The 15,896-nt window shown below is 41.3% G+C and overlaps 1 protein-coding gene across 4 annotated transcripts in view; it reads left to right on the forward strand.

Annotated features, from left to right (window-relative positions):
• The first annotated feature begins 208 nt into the window (after nucleotides 1-208).
• The window catches only part of KCNT2 (potassium sodium-activated channel subfamily T member 2), a 283,005-nt gene continuing 267,317 nt past the window's right edge, over nucleotides 209-15,896 (forward strand). For all 4 annotated transcript variants that reach the window (XM_045026023.1, XM_045026024.1, XM_045026025.1 and 1 more), the window contains exon 1: nucleotides 209-303. In XM_045026023.1, coding sequence (XP_044881958.1) covers nucleotides 209-303 — 95 coding nt within the window. The remainder of the gene's footprint in view (nucleotides 304-15,896) is intronic.

Here is a 15,896-nt window from a genome sequence, read left to right on the forward strand (position 1 = left end):
CGACCCCGGTTCTCCTCTCTGCACGAGAGGCTGGGACGGGGTCAGATGCTGTGGAGCGTCCCCTTCCCAGCACAGGACTCGAGGCTGCTCTCTGCCTTTGGGTGTTTAACGCCGGCACTGGCTTGGGGCAACCCGTTCGGTTTCCTGCTTCCTTGTCGGATTGCTGCTGTCTGAGCCACGGGGAAGAGGCTTTGGCTGCCAGGGTAGGATGGTGGATCTGGAGAGTGAGGTGCCTCCTCTTCCTCCCAGGTACAGGTTTCGGGATTTGCTGCTGGGAGACCAAGGATGGCAGAACGACGACAGGTGAGACTGGGGTTCAGCTCTGCTCTGCAAACACGGCGGAGGGAAACAAAAGAGGGGTGGAGGTGGGAAGCAGGGATCTGGTAACGACCATTCCCTCTTCTTCCATTTTCTACAGGGAAATTCCTAGAAATACTGGACCTGCTACTATTTACCAAGTTATGTAAATAGCAAATAGCACAGAGAATCTTAGCCCATGTATAACAAGAAAACATTCACACACACACACACACACAGAACCAATGTGTGAGTGCCTGTGTGTGTATATATATATATAGAGAGAGAGAGAGACTCATCCAAAAAGGAGAGAAACTACCTTGATTCCTTCAGGGGACAGTCAAGCTGCTTTGTATCTTCCAAACAGTGAAGGAGGCTGACTTGACTGGTTGAAGTGCTCACCCTCACACCAGGAAAATTGGCAGTGAGGTCGGTCTCCCCTTTTTGCTTCTCTAGCAGTCAGAGCTGCACTGATTTATGAATGCCCAACGCCCTTGCTAGTAGACATTGATGCTGCTATATTGCAGCTCTCCACTGAAGATGAAAACACAAGTTGCAGAGCAGTAACTTTTAGTGGCCTAAAGAGAGAAACAACACTGACATTTATTGTGCACTGCAATTGTATTGTGCCTCTGGATTCCTCCTGGTGTACAACAGATAGGAATTATTGCACACTGTACCGAGTGGCAATTACACATTTCTGTATATCAGTGCACTATGTATTTGACTTCTTTAAGTGTATGAGAAAGTTACAACACTAAACTCAATGTGACTATCAAATTTTTCCATAAGGTATTTAAATTAAAAAGGAAAAAAATCTCGTTTAAGTCACAGAAACAGTCACATTCTGCATTTGAAACTTCAGACATTAAAACTTTCCCTGTGAGAGGCTATACTGATCATATACATTCATTACAAAGCTACATGGGGCTCAGGCACCCACAGAGAGATCTTCAGTCTAGTTCTGATATATGGTAACTTAGGGCAGTGGTTCTCAACCAGGGGTCCAGGATCCCCTGAGGGACGACAAGCAGGTTTCAGGTAGGCTGCCAAGCAGGGCCAGCATTAGATTTGCTGGGGCCCAGGGCAGAAAGCTGAAGCCCCATGGCAAGGGATTGAAGCCCAGCACCCTGAGCCCTGCCACGCAGGGCTGAGAGTGAAGCCTGAGCAACTTAGCTCTGCGGGGCGGCATGGGACCCGGGCCGTTGCCCTGCTTGCTACCCCTTAACAATGCAGAAAAACAGTTTTTGTGGCAGAAGTGGGCTGTGGAGTTTTTATAGTATGTGGGGGCTGGGGGCCCTCCAAGAGAAAAAAGTTGAGAACCTCTGACTTAGGGCATATCTACATTGTGACAGGCCAGTTGTTGTTTGGTTTAAACATGCAACTATGGTAACACAACAGACCATTGCTCTATGTTAATACATGGATTTCATGTAGTCCATGGATTCTCAATCTGAGGGTCAGGACTTGTAGGAAAGTTGTAATCATCTCCCCCACACCACCTTTATTTTTTGCTAGATAAGAAGGCCCCAAACTATGTTTCCTCTGTGGGAACATGGTGTCATATTATGGAAATAGTTGAGAATACCTAAGTTAGCAACTGTGTTTGCTGGTGATAATTCTACATATTTTGCCATCCAACTTACATGGGTTTGTAGGTGCACTTTTTTTTCTTCCATCAGGATGGTAGACAGAGATCTGAGAACCAATACAGTACTCTCATTTGTATTGTTTCAAGGACAACATGCAGGTTTAATTCTAAACAATGAAAAAGGTTGTGTGTGGGTGGGTGGGTGGGCCAAGTAAATCAAATACTGGAAAGTGCTCCCCCCGAAATTAAAGTAATAAAACCCTTTCTTTTTAAAAAATGCTATTATTTAAACTACTATGCATCATCATCAGCAAACTCTTCATTATAACATGCTAAATTAATACCTCCAAAAGACATCTATCTATGGGCAAGTCATTTTTCATTCAACAACATCTCTACTGCAGTAGTAAATCATAGCTATGAATATACCTGTACATTATCCTATCATGCAGGGACTTGTAGTAGCAATGCCATTTAAAAAAAATCACATGAAAACACTGAAAGATTATTTTTCTATTCTGATACAAAGTATTGATAGCCAAGTGTCCAGTCTTGCTTGCATGTTAGTCAAATGGTGAGTCCAAATTGACTTCCAGGTAATCGGATCTAGCCCCCAAAAAGATGTAGTGCATGAGACCTTCATTGGCAACTGAACAAACTGCAAGCGTCAGTTGAGCTGTAGAATTTCCTGTTTGAAGTATGAATAATAAAAAGAACAATGTAAATATTGCTACTTTGTATCAGTCTAGAATTGCTGTTAATATTTTCTATGATTATTGGTTATTTTTAAACAGACAGCACTTTTACTGTAAACTCATACCCAGGGATTAGTGCAAAGCAAATTGTTACTTTAAATTATTTATCAGTATTGGGTACTAAATTAAAACATGAAAGTGTTAAGATAAAGAATCTTGTTCACTACATTATTAAATCTGACAAAATGTGGATCACACTTCTTTTGCAAAAATCTAAACCAATTCTGTACTGTTATTACTATGACTTTATCACTTATATGAATGATTGATATATGATTTTGAATAGAGACTCATTCTGGGGACATTTTGGGAATATTACAAATACTTTCAGCACTTAATTTCTGGAAATATTTAATGAAGGGAGATTACATAATGTGATCTCTAGGAATGCTGTTTACTGGTTAGCTGTTACTAGCTATTATTGAGTAGTCACAAAATTGATGCTACACTAATATTGCATATTTATTTGTGAATGTCATCTGTTTTATTAGTGTGCTACATGAACAAGAATTTGTTTTTGACAGACTATAGTTCTATTCTTCTGGGTACAATATTCATTTTTGCTTAAATCCCTCTTTCCTGACATTCTTGTGCACCCTGGTCACCTAAATTCAGAAAGCAGGAGTTAATGTAAAGTCCTTTAATATTTAGATTTGTAACTCACCAGGCCTAAAATGAATTCATGTGCGAGTGTCAATCATGATGTATTAATTAGGGTAGTGGTTCTCAAACTATTTACCATTCACACCACTGTCTTTTCAAAGGACATGAGTTCAAGTCCCATCTTACATACTAAAGCCAGTATTCATGTATATCAACTATTATGGAATACCTGAATTCTAAAATACTTGTCTTGTGTCTGGGAAAAACACATACACCATGAAAATACTTCATATGCCGTTCCTTTTCATAAAGAAGCCAAAAATCCAGGGAGTTGCAACTTAAGTTCTTCCTTTTGAAGAGCTCTGAATGTGATTTGTTGGCACTGGAAAGTGAGAAGACTGTTCATCAGACCAGACCACCCCACATAGTGTCCCAGTAACATGCCAGTTCTCTCCAGGCTCCAGAGCCAATTCAGCATTAAGGAAATACCATTCCTCTGCCACAGAGTCATCCAGAACTTCCTTCACTTCCCTATCAGATGTCTGTCTGATCCCAGGCTCTATAGGGCTTATGTATGCCCACCCTCCAAATTCCCCTGAAGGTCAAGCCAGACACAGCTCTAATAAAAATGATAGCTCGGCATGGCCCTGACATTTTTGGTACACTGATCTCATGAATCTGAGAACAAAACCTCAGCCAGTAGTATGGGAGAAATTCAGGCCTTCATGGCAGGACCACCTTCTACAGTATTCCAAAATGGCACAATGACTAAGACCTTACTCAAGGTTTTTACTTAAAATGGTGTCTGACTTTCATCTTAACTAGATGATCCACATACCTGTCTTCTTCCCCAAGTTTCATGCCAACTGGAGAGGGGCTAAACTCTACCCTTTGGATGTTGTCAGGTCTGTTTCTTATCATATACACAGAACAAAGCCATTTAAGAACTCTCCTAGACTATTCCTTACATTTGCTGACATAAAGAAAGGTCAACCTATGTTCACCCAAAGGATGTCAAAATGAATCTCAAACTGTGTTAAAATGTGCTTCATGGTGGGCCACTTAGACAGACACACATGGACAGATTCCACCAGAGCTCAGGCAGTCTCTACCAATTCCCTGTGGGGTGTCCCAATCTCACTGATTTGTAGAGCAACTACCTGAAGTTCAGTTGACAGCTTCTCCCAGCACTACTGCTTGCTTGAGGGCTCTAAATCCCATGCCCACTTTGGCAGATCTGTCATCATTGCAGTAGACTGAGCATCTGCCTCCTTTCTGGAAGTCTCCAGATCCAAAAACCAGTTTGGCAGAGCTGTCCTGCTGTCATAATCCCAATAGACTCTGAGCACCACCTCCAGAATACAAATCTGCTTGTGAGTGAGTCACCAGAAGCGGAATACATGTGGACAATCACTCAAAGAACAGCAGTTTTCCTACAGTAACTGTGATTCTTTCAGATGTGTGTCAACGTGTATTCCACAACCTGCCCTCCTTCCCTACGACTGCCAAGTCCTTAGCAATAGACATTCTGTCTTAGCAAAAGAACTAGAGTGAAGGAACTGGAGACTGCCCCCCTTTTATGCCCTTCTCTCTGGGATGCTGGAGGGCATGGTGAGCACTGGTATGAACCCAACAGACTGCTATTTCTGGGATTGCTTTTGGGATATTTATTGTTGTTTTCTAGTGTTCTCTAGTTTTCTATATTTTAATAGGTATTAAATCATAGTTAAATCATAGATATTTGCTTACTTAAAATCCATAAATCCCTACAAGCCACTCAGTTTCTTGCTTTGCGAGTAAAGACAGTGTAAACATCACTGTTTTGGGTTAGTCATAAGCTCGGTCAGTCTTGTAACTGATAGAAAAGGTATTCAATATATGGTTCACCTATTTTCATATTTAAAACGTGTTATTTTCCTTTAGTAATGCTGGCACAGCTCACCAGAAATAGGCTTCAAAATTAAATTGAGATAAATGGGGTTCTTCTTAGAAACACATTCCATCTTTATTCTGTGCATGGAACTGTTCCATTTATAACAATTTTCAGAGTGGCAGCCGTGTTAGTCTGTATCAGCAAAAAGAACGAGGAGTCCTTGTGGCACCTTAGAGACTAACAAATTTATTTGGGCATATTCTTTCATGGGCTTAAACCCACTTCATTGGATGCATGCAGTGGAAAATACAGTAGGAAGATAGATATACACAGAACATAAAATGGGTATTGCCATAATTATAACGAGACTAATTAAGGTGGGCTATTATCAGCAGGAGAAAAAAAAACTTTAGTGATAATCAGGATGGCCCATTTCACAGGGTAAAATATGATTATGTATCACTGGTTTATTCTGTTCATCAGCAGACTGAAAAAAACAATAATGAATTGGTTTACAGTAACATGGCCATTTTCACTACCATGCACCATTTCCTCAATTTGTGTAAATTGGCACATCTCTGTTGACGTCAATAAAACTATTTTGAGTTACAACTGAGGATCTGGCCCATTTTCGAGTGGGAGCTTAGATTCTGGAGAAGATAGCAACATTTGTTGAAAATCTGTGTGGAGGTCTTATGTCCTTGCATATACATTGCCTATGCCTGCAGTTGTTTTGTTTTGTTTTGAAATCCAAGCCCGTTGGGGAAGGGCATTAATGCTAGACAGTAGTATGGACTCTTACTGAGGGGAGTGGAGATGGAGAATTGTTTTCCTGTTGTGTATTGTTTCACAATACAAAGTGATATGGGACACTTTTTTTTAAAATAGAAAAAAAAACTATTACTTTGTGTCCATGCTATGCTGATTGTTTTTTAAGCTCTATGTGATAAACATGGGAAAGAGCGTTATGTAAAAGAAAAAAAATGTCAAAGGTTAGATACACAAACTAAATGTAACTTGGGTGTGTGTTCCCAAAGGGATGGGAAGAAGCTAGAGCTGAGATGGGGCAATGCTTCTGTTACTCCCCGACGATGCCCCATACTCACATCTATGCCTAAACGGCACAGTTTAGCCCAAAAGTCCTAGGTAAATGTAAAATAATAAATCTCTGTGATTAACTAGACATCTCAGTCTCATCCTCCTTTCTGCCTAACATACTGTTATCCCTTCTGACCTGAACCTTAGCCAATATTCAGAACCTTGTAGATTGTTTCCATTAGTGGAGAGAAACTGATGGGACTTCCTACAGTTTCTGTCCACTTCCGTGGAGTTTCTGCTGCCTCTGTCTCTCTCACACACAGCTCCATCAAACAGTACCCATCTCCTTTGTTTGTATTCAGCCCCAGAGAAACCCTTCTGCTTAGATAGCTCAAATTCGTGAGTGGACTTGCACATGACCTGCCTTTTGGGTGGTGACTCCTACTGTTTCAGCTATCTTATTCCATAAAGTAGCTTAATTGCTTTTTACATTTATCCTACATGAAGTGTAGTTATCACACCCACTAGCTTCAAAGTTTCACTGAATGTACCAGTACATTATCCAATAAAATATTCCTGCTTTCATAAAGTCTGGTAAACATCAGTTCTTAGTACCTTTAATTAGGTTGAAAAACAACATGCTTAAGAACTGAAAACATCCAATTTATTGAAGACATAAAGACGCTTAACAACCTGGAGAGATCATTTAACTTGAGTAAAAAAAAGTGTTTATTTTTGCTGTCCTTGTTAGCTCATGGATACAGTGATGAGTCTATTAATGAGAAATTTGTATCTGGAGTCTATATACAGGTCAAAGAATGATCAGAGCAGATAATACTAGAATTTCAAAGAAAGGAATTTTATTACCGGTATTTAAAACAAAAAACAAACAACCCAACAACAACAAACCCCATTATATATCAATGGATTCCACTGTATTTTCCAATAAAGTCAAAAGGTAAAAATTCAATTCTATGAGTGTAATATATGGTAGAATTTGGCTCTAATTCAGCAAAGCACTTATGCATGTGCTTAACTTTAAGTACTTGCTTAAATACGTTTAATTTAAGCATGTACTTAAAAAGGTAAGAATTTATTTAATTGCTTTGTTGAATAGGAGCCTTAATGCAATGTGCACAGGAATCTGTGAAGAGACATACTGGGCCAAAATGTGTTGTACTATGGAAAGAACCTCCAAACTAGTGCATATTAGCATTACAAAAACTCAGCATGTTTCCCCTGCTCATTCTTGCTAGCAATCCCATATCCCCTGTCTCTCCCCAAAATCCCACCACAGTCAAACATGCAGATTATTCCTATATTCTGCTCTGAGTTAAATGAAGGTCCAGCCCAGGATCAAGAGAACAAATACAAGCTTGGAATTTCCTTCCTGAGCTGTTCAGTGAAGTCTTCACCAAAGATGGCTAATGATACAGGCCAAATTTAATATCCAAGGCCTTAATTACTTTACAAAGAAGATGCCCCTAATTGAAGAAAAATTAGTAGTTCAGCGGAACAGCTTTTTCTTAGTTTTTTTTAAGAGCAAAATATATAGATGATTTTTAAACTGTGCATCTTTTACTAGCAAGGTGAAATTTATCCCAGGGCAGAGGGCCCATAAAAGACTATGCATCTCCTTAATCACTTTAGATGAAAGATTTAAAAAAAATGCATAGGACCTTTAGTAGGCCTCCATACTGGGATGACTTTCTCCTGCAGTGAACATTCCTGATACTACTGATTAAGACTACGAAGTACATATTATTCTGCAAAATTGCTAACCTAGTACACTATCTGATGTTTGAGCAAGTCACCATACTGTGTAGCAGTCATTTCAGTTTGCACTGATATTTTATCCTATTGACTCGCCAGATTTAATGTCAAAGCTGTATACAAAGCTGATATGATTTCAGAAGCTCTCAAGGTTAGTGTGTTATTTCTATAATGCAGACTAAAAATGATTGAACTCCAAACAGATTTGAAATACTATTAATAAACACAACATTTTGGAATTCTTCCATTTGTTATTCCAGTAACAAATATTTTGTATTTTCTGTAACACTAGAACAGAAACTGGTATTTCCCAATACCATTTTTCCTCTCTTTTTTGTAAGAACACATTTAACAACATGTGTAGGTAGATACCATTAGTGCATTTCACATATTGTTTCTATGTCAGGAAAAACAGTCGGTCATTTTTCTACAGTGCATATTTTCAGACCAGAATTGCAGTGCTAAATATCAGCAAAAGTAAGTACTGGTCTTAGAAAAAGACATTTGAGGGATTAAAGAAAAATCAGGTTTCCCTTCTGATGTGCTTACTACTCAAATAAAAGAAAGAGTTACCACCTATCTGCAAATGAAAGGGATTCTGATCATTTACAACACCTCCGCACATTAGCTGGACAATTGCACTGCTGGCTGTTATAGTGATTGATGGCTTTTGCTGAGCAATTCTCTTATGTAAATCTCAGAACTCAGGTTTCAGAGTGGTAGCTGTGTTAGTCTGTATCAGCAAAAAGAACGAGGAGTACTTATGGCACCTTAGAGACTAACAAATTTATTTGGGCATAAGCTTTCGTGGGCTAAAACCCACTTCATCGGATTCATGCAGTGGAAAATACAGTAGGAAGATATATATACACAGAGAACATGAAAAAATGGGTGTTGCCAAACCAGACTGTCTCTACACAAAATAATAAATTGACATAAATCAGACGTCAAGAATTAACACATTCAAAAACCAGTTGGAGAACACTTCAGCCTCCCTGGACACTCAGTTACAGACCTCAAAGTCGCAATTCGCCAACAAAAAAACCTTCAAAAACAGACTCCAACGAGGAACTGCAGAATTGGAATTAATTTGCAAACTGGACAGCATTAAATTAGGCTTGGATAAAGACTGGGAGTAGATGAGTCATTACACAAAGTAAAAACTATTTCCCCATGCTAATTTTTCCCTTATTGTTACTCACACCTTCTTGTCAACTGTTTGAAATGGGCCATCCTGATTATCACTACAAAAGTTTTTTTTCTCCTGCTGAAAATAGTCTATCTTAATTGATTAGTCTCGTTATAGTTGGTATGGCAACACCCATTTTTCATGTTCGCTGTGTGTGTGTGTATATCTTCCTACTGCATTTTCTGCTGCATGCATCCGATGAAGTAGGTTTTAGCCCATGAAAGCTTATGCCCAAATAACTTTGTTAGGCTCTAAGGTGCCACAAGTACTCCTCGTTCTTTTTTCTCAGAACTCACTTTCACAGTCATTTGATCTGCCATAGGGTGAATTACTGAGTGAAGCTCTGTTTTGCCATGCACTTTGTGATTGTTAAACTACAAGGAGGAGGAGGGGAAACCCAGGGCTTGGCTACACTTACAAATTTGCAGCGCTGCAGCAGGGTGTGAAAACACACCCTCTCCAGCGCTGCAAATTGCGGCGCTACAAAGCGCCAGTGTAGTCAAAGCCCCAGCGCTGGGAGCCGCGCTCCCAGCGCTGTCCGTTATTCCCCACAGGGAAGTGGAGTACGGACAGCGCTGGGAGAGTTTTCTCCCAGCGCTGGTGCTTTGATTACATTAGCGCTTCAAAGCGCTGCCGCGGCAGCGCTTTGAAATACAAGTGTAGCCAAAGCCCCAGATGTTTCTGAATCAAGTGATCTAAAATACCTGGTTTTAGATTCAACTTCATGAACATTTATGGTTTCCTCAAAAGAAAAGGCATATTAAAGAAACACATAAGTCAATTTGTCCTCCTAATTTCAGAAAATATATTCACTTCTATCCATTGTATGCTAAAGTATTTAAGGACTTTAAGCAAATACTAGATAGCTTTTGATTTGTCACTGCAGGTGCAATTTTCAAAAGCAATTAAGTAACCTAGGACCCTAAATTTCATTTTCAAAATTGACTTTCAATAAGACTTTGGCTCCTAAATTTGTAAATCATTGTTGAAAGTGGGACTACAGTGTTTTTGAAACTGTTACTCTACATCTGTACTTGGGCAGAATTTCCCCTGTGCCATACTGTTACTGTTTTGCAGTGTCCATCCTTGTGCTGCCCTGAAACTTGAGGTAGTTGCATTACAGCGTACTATCTCTCTCTCATATCTCACTCATTACCATCACCCCGGCCTGGGTGGGGGAGGAAGGAGTCCTTGGGCTTTGAGAAAGAGTTATACTTAGGGGGCTTGGCCATCTGGGACAATTAATGTCCAAAGATCTCCAGGGAAATCCTCATGCCTGAGTTCCCCCTGGAATTCCATTACTGTTGGTTGCTTATTGTAAATTAATAGAAGTTGGCACTGAATTTATTTACTCCAATTGATCGCTGGGGACTAATACCATAGAGCCCAGACAACATAGCATTCATGTATTTTGAATGCTAAACCAGTATAAACTATACTGGCAAGAACACTTTTTTTTTGAGCTGGTATAACTGCAGCTACACGAGGAGGGTTTAGCCAGTATAGCTATACCAACAAAACTTTTCTAGTGTGGACTAGGCTTCAGTGGTGCTGGTCTAGCTTTGTGAATTTTGGGGCCATCTCCATTCAGCGATGAGGATGACTTGGCCCATTATTCATGAAAGGGTTTGTTGTCTTTCAGCGTGAAAAGATGCCATATAAAACATTTTATATATAAACCTGTACAAAATATGTTTATAAATGTTTATGCCCATTACATGAAATTTGGAATGGGGAATGAACTATGCTGGTATATGGGGGAATTGTAATTCCCTCTCAAACAGTTTCTCAGATGGCTTCTCTTTCTTCCAATGATTATTAATTTATATCAAATAAATTTATTAATTTATTAATTTATTCCACAGCCGTGGAACAACTGATTGATTAAAAACTGTGTGTGAAATCCTTGCCCCCTTAAACTCTGTAACAAAGGATGTCAACAACATCCCTGGGGTATCAGAAGTTACTACCTCAGAAACATCAAAATAAGACTATTATGAGACAGTCCTACCAACCACTTATCAGACATACATCCAGTTTCTATGTATTGTCCATTAGTAAAGACTACTTTTTTTGTGGATGAATTCTGTGGTATGTAGACTGAACATAAAAGCTTGTGTTAATCCATTAAATGGTTAAAAAGTGATTCCCAACCCGATATACAAACACATGAACAAGTAAAGTCCTACCCAGAGGCCTAAACACCATGGTCTGATGGCTTGAATATTCTTTAAGAAGAGCACAACCTAATTCTGTTGTACAGAAGATTCAATTCCGAATGCTTTAAAACAGCTGATAAAGACTTCAGCCTCCCTCATATAATCATCCACTGATTATGTTTAGCGCATAGCTCCCCGGTGGGAAGTTGCAGTAAAATGGAAACAGTCATTAAGAGACAAAAGTACCATTTATATTTATGGAGATACAAAAACAGTGATTTTGTATTATTATTTTCCAGTAAATGTTTCCTGAGGGACAAATCCTGCTTCCTCCTCTGGGGATATTTTAAGGGAACTGCTACAGTTGCACAGTGGAGATGGGGGCAGGTGGTAAGGAGTTCATGCATGAGAGCTTGTACCCCATAACCCCTGTACCGTGACTCTTTTTGCACCAGTATAGAGAGGTGGTTTAATACACGGCATGGTGGTAAATCAATAATATTGTGAGCAGGGTGAAACCTTGTTGCGGATTGAGTTAAAACGTCAGTAAAACTGATGTGTGAATGCACCCTTCACGTAAGATTGTTGCAAGAAACACTTAAGGTGCCACACCTAAAACAAGGACTAATAGGATATATCTAAACTGCAGCTGGGAGTATTTGTTTCCCAGCATGGGTAGACAGACACATGATAGTTCTACTTGAGCTAACATGCTAAAAATAGCAGTGTAGACAATGCAGCATGGATGGCAGCACAGGCCAGCCACTCAATGGCTCTAGGAGGTTGGGAGGCATGTACTTAGGGTGGCAAGGTGTCTGGTTTTCGACCAGAAAATCCAGTTGAAAAGCGGGGGGGGGGGGACTGAATGTTTGGTCAAATCTGACTGGATACCCAAAGTCCAGTTACTGCAGGTGAGGGAGGCGGGGAGGTGCCGGGTCATCACCCGCACCAGCCCCTACTCAGCCAGGGCTGCCTCCTACCTGTGTCCAGCAATTACAGCTCCCAACTGGCTCTGCAGGAGAGTCCCTCCCAACCCAGGTAGAGGGGAATGGGGAAGAGGACAAAGCAGCAAGCAATGGGGGGACAGTGGAGAGACGGGTGTGCGAGGGGCAAGGGAGGTTCTGGCACTCCTGCTGGAGTGCCGAGTTTTTAAATATTACAAAGTTGGCAACCCTACAATGTACTCTGGCAGCTATCCCATGCCGCTGCCCATGCCACCACGTTCACACTGCTACTTTTAGCACACTAGCTCAAACAGAGTTAGTGTGTGCCTGTTTACCTGAGCTGGCAGGCATGCTCCCACACACCCAATTAGCACCATGTGCAGAAGGTGTTCCACTGGTTATTGTGACATGGGGTGCATTGGTGTGTGAGAGAGACAGAAAGACGACAAGCTGGGTGCAGAGACATAGCAGAGAGACAGAGGCAAAAAAGCAAGAAAGCCAAGGAGCAGCCTATAAGCCCAGTGTATGACCCTAGTGAGTTTTTGCGTCTGATGTTGTATAAAGAAGCTTGAGGCTATTTTCAAAGAAACCATCTTTGTTTTGGTTCCTCCTGCAGTTGGAGAAGCAGGAGTTTGTATATTCCTTGTAATTAAACAAGATTGCATCAAATGAAAATTCCAGACTCCATAGTCAATTTCTTCCCCCAGCTGGAACATCCTCAGGGCCCTAAACTCTGATGAGACACTTGGGTCAAAAAGAGGCAACAACAACAATGCAGGTCTACTGGCCAACTCTATAGCATTGTCAGCTGCCCCATTCCCTATAGGGAATGGGGCAGCTGACAATGAAGGCAACTGCAGTTTTAGGGCAGCATTAGTGAGCTTGGAGCAGCTGTGCTAGGTGCTTTCTAGGAGGATCCTCCACCCTGTGCCAAACCTGTTTGTTTGCTCTCTGTGCAGGGAAGAGAATTGGGTCCTTTGCTATTTAGGTTATAAAACAGGTGATTACATTTCTATTTTTTTCAAGTAACTGACATTAGAAACACTGAAGTTCCTTCTAAAATACAGTGCAGAGGTGCTGTCTTTCTGAGTTGCTGGGGGGGTGCTCGACCCCTGCTCTACCCCAGACCCCACCCCCATTCCACCCCCACCTGCCCTGCCCCTACTCCACCTCTTCCTGCCCCATTCCTACCCCTTTGCTGCTCACTGCTGAACAGCTGATCACTGGCAGGCGGGTGGGGGAGAGGGATGGGGAGGAGCTGATTGGGGAGGCTGCCAGTGGGTAGTGAGCATCCACTTTTTTTTTTCTGTGGGTGCTCCAGCCCGAGAGTCGGCACCTATGGTACAGTGTCAGTTTAAATATTTACTGTGTAAACATCTTTTAAAAATGTCACTTTCTCATGCTCCAGTCAACAATCTAAAATGTTATGTGGTTCCCTCCCCATTTATCCCAGCTATCCCCTGCGATTAGAGTGTAATTGCAGCAAAGAATACATCTACAACCTCTCCAAACCAAGTCTTATGGAAATACAAATGGGAAAAAAGCATCAAGCTGAGTTGCAAATGGAAAAAAGACCAACATTTTTTAACTCAGTCCATATTGTTTTTTTTATTCTCCACTCCCTGGTAGCATACACCACACTGCCTGATCCTGCAAGGTGCTCAGCACCTTAACTCCCACTGAATTCAACAGGAGCTCATGAAGTTCAGTGACTCCCAGAAGTGTTCAGCAACTTGCACTATCAAGCTCATATATATTTATAGCAGAGACCTAGAATATGACCTTCTAGAAGCTATTGTATATATCTGCTATAACTTACAGAAAAAAACCCACACAAACCATAAAGACAGTTTTCAAATTGGAAATACAATGTTTAAATATAGGCATCCTTTTTGCAGATGTTTTCCAGATTGTTATTGCTATTTTGTGCTCTTTGTAGTCAGTTGACCAAGACAATTGAAAATAGAACAAATATTCCATGCTGTGCAGAAATGCAGAAATTGATAAATCAGCAAGTTTTTACTTACAGCAAGAGCTTTATATAGATATTGCAGCCCCACAAGGTCTTGAGTCTGAAGCTAATCACCCAAGGGTAGTTCATTGGTAAGATCTCTGATTTACGCTGAAGAACTTACAAAATATAATTAAAACATTGATCCTAAAATCCATTTTTAACATGACAATTATTTGTTGTGTGTGACGGTTACTGAAACTGACAAAAGTTTGCAGGTAAAAGTTATGAAATAATTAGCGAAAAGCCATCTGAAAAGATCCAAACCTCAATCAAAAAGTGTTAAATTCATTTCAAAGAGTAAATTAGTTTCAGTAAATTATTTATGGAACTCTTCGTATTAGAGTGTGGCAGTTCATTGCTCGAAGTGCAGAGAGCAGACAGAGTAATCTGAATCTGCGTTGGATTTATAATTACATTTGAATCAGTGAATTGTGTCAGTTACTAGTTACTAGAAATCAGGTGATTTGTTCATCTTCCTAACCAACACAATTGGTTCTTAAGCCCTCTTAAGTATAGGGTCTTCATTGTCGCTGTCATTTGCTGCAGTGACCACCGAAGAGTTTGGGGCCAGGTGGAAATAGAAGCCCTCAAAAACCTGCATGGGGATGAAGTATCGCTTCTTTCAATGCTTTGCTGTGGGAGGCAGTGCAGGCAGAGTACTCCAGAAGGCCTCTTCTCTCTAGAGCAGATGGTTTGGAGATTATCCAGCAGTTTGTATGTATTTTCCTACAGGAATTCTGCCTGGATGCTCAGGGTGGTGGCCATATGCCTCAAGAGGTTCTGGTACACTTCAAAGCCCTTGGGCTTTGAGGGGGAGGAGGAGCCTGGTATGGTAAAGTCATCCATGGAGGACAAGGAGGTGATCCTTGCATTGGGTCAAGAAACAGGATGCAGGGCTCGAGGAGCATTCCAAGGAGGCCATTGGGTGTATGGGTAAGGCCACTTGGTGGCCGGGAGGCAAAAGGTCAAGAGCCCCTGACCCAGCTGCAAGGAAGGTGCTGACCTCAGTACTGATAGTGATCTGAGGATGACCTCTTGTGCACGTTGGGCGATAACAAAGGACATGACGACCTCAGCCTGGATCCTGAGGTGACTTGGAAGTTCCCCCATCACAATGGGGGAGCCAGCCCTGGTATAGAAGCAGACAGACAGACTCATCCAAAGCCCAGTATGCAGGTACCATCAATCCTGAAAAGAAATGGGGAGTTGGCACTGATGTACTGAGTGAGACACACTCCCACTCAGAACTGGAAGAGGCATTGGTAACAAGGTTAAAGACAGTATCAAACTTGATGGTGATGGCTGCCAACAAAGCAGAGACAGTACCAAGGTGTGCAGCCGCGTCAAGGAGTAGTTGGTGCTGGGACTGGTGTCAGCCTCAGCTCCACCATCTAGGTCCCAGGATATGCAGGCTGCAGTGCCAGCAGGAAGGGTCCAAGTTACACTTACAGGACCTCTTTCTTGGGATACCTGAGGAGGGTGAATGACTTCTTCTCCACCTGGGGAACCCAAACATGGAGTGACCTCGCTAGCTGGATTTGCAGTCAAGCACTGAGAAAATACAGTCCTCATGGCCTGCTCCAGAAGGCGCTTTTTCAACCTTAAGTCCCTTGCCAACTGAGTAAGTCTTTTTAAATGACTTACAGATGGAGCACCCCTC

This window comes from Mauremys mutica, chromosome 8, assembly GCF_020497125.1.
Source record: "Mauremys mutica isolate MM-2020 ecotype Southern chromosome 8, ASM2049712v1, whole genome shotgun sequence".
NCBI classification, from domain to species: Eukaryota; Metazoa; Chordata; order Testudines; family Geoemydidae; genus Mauremys; species Mauremys mutica.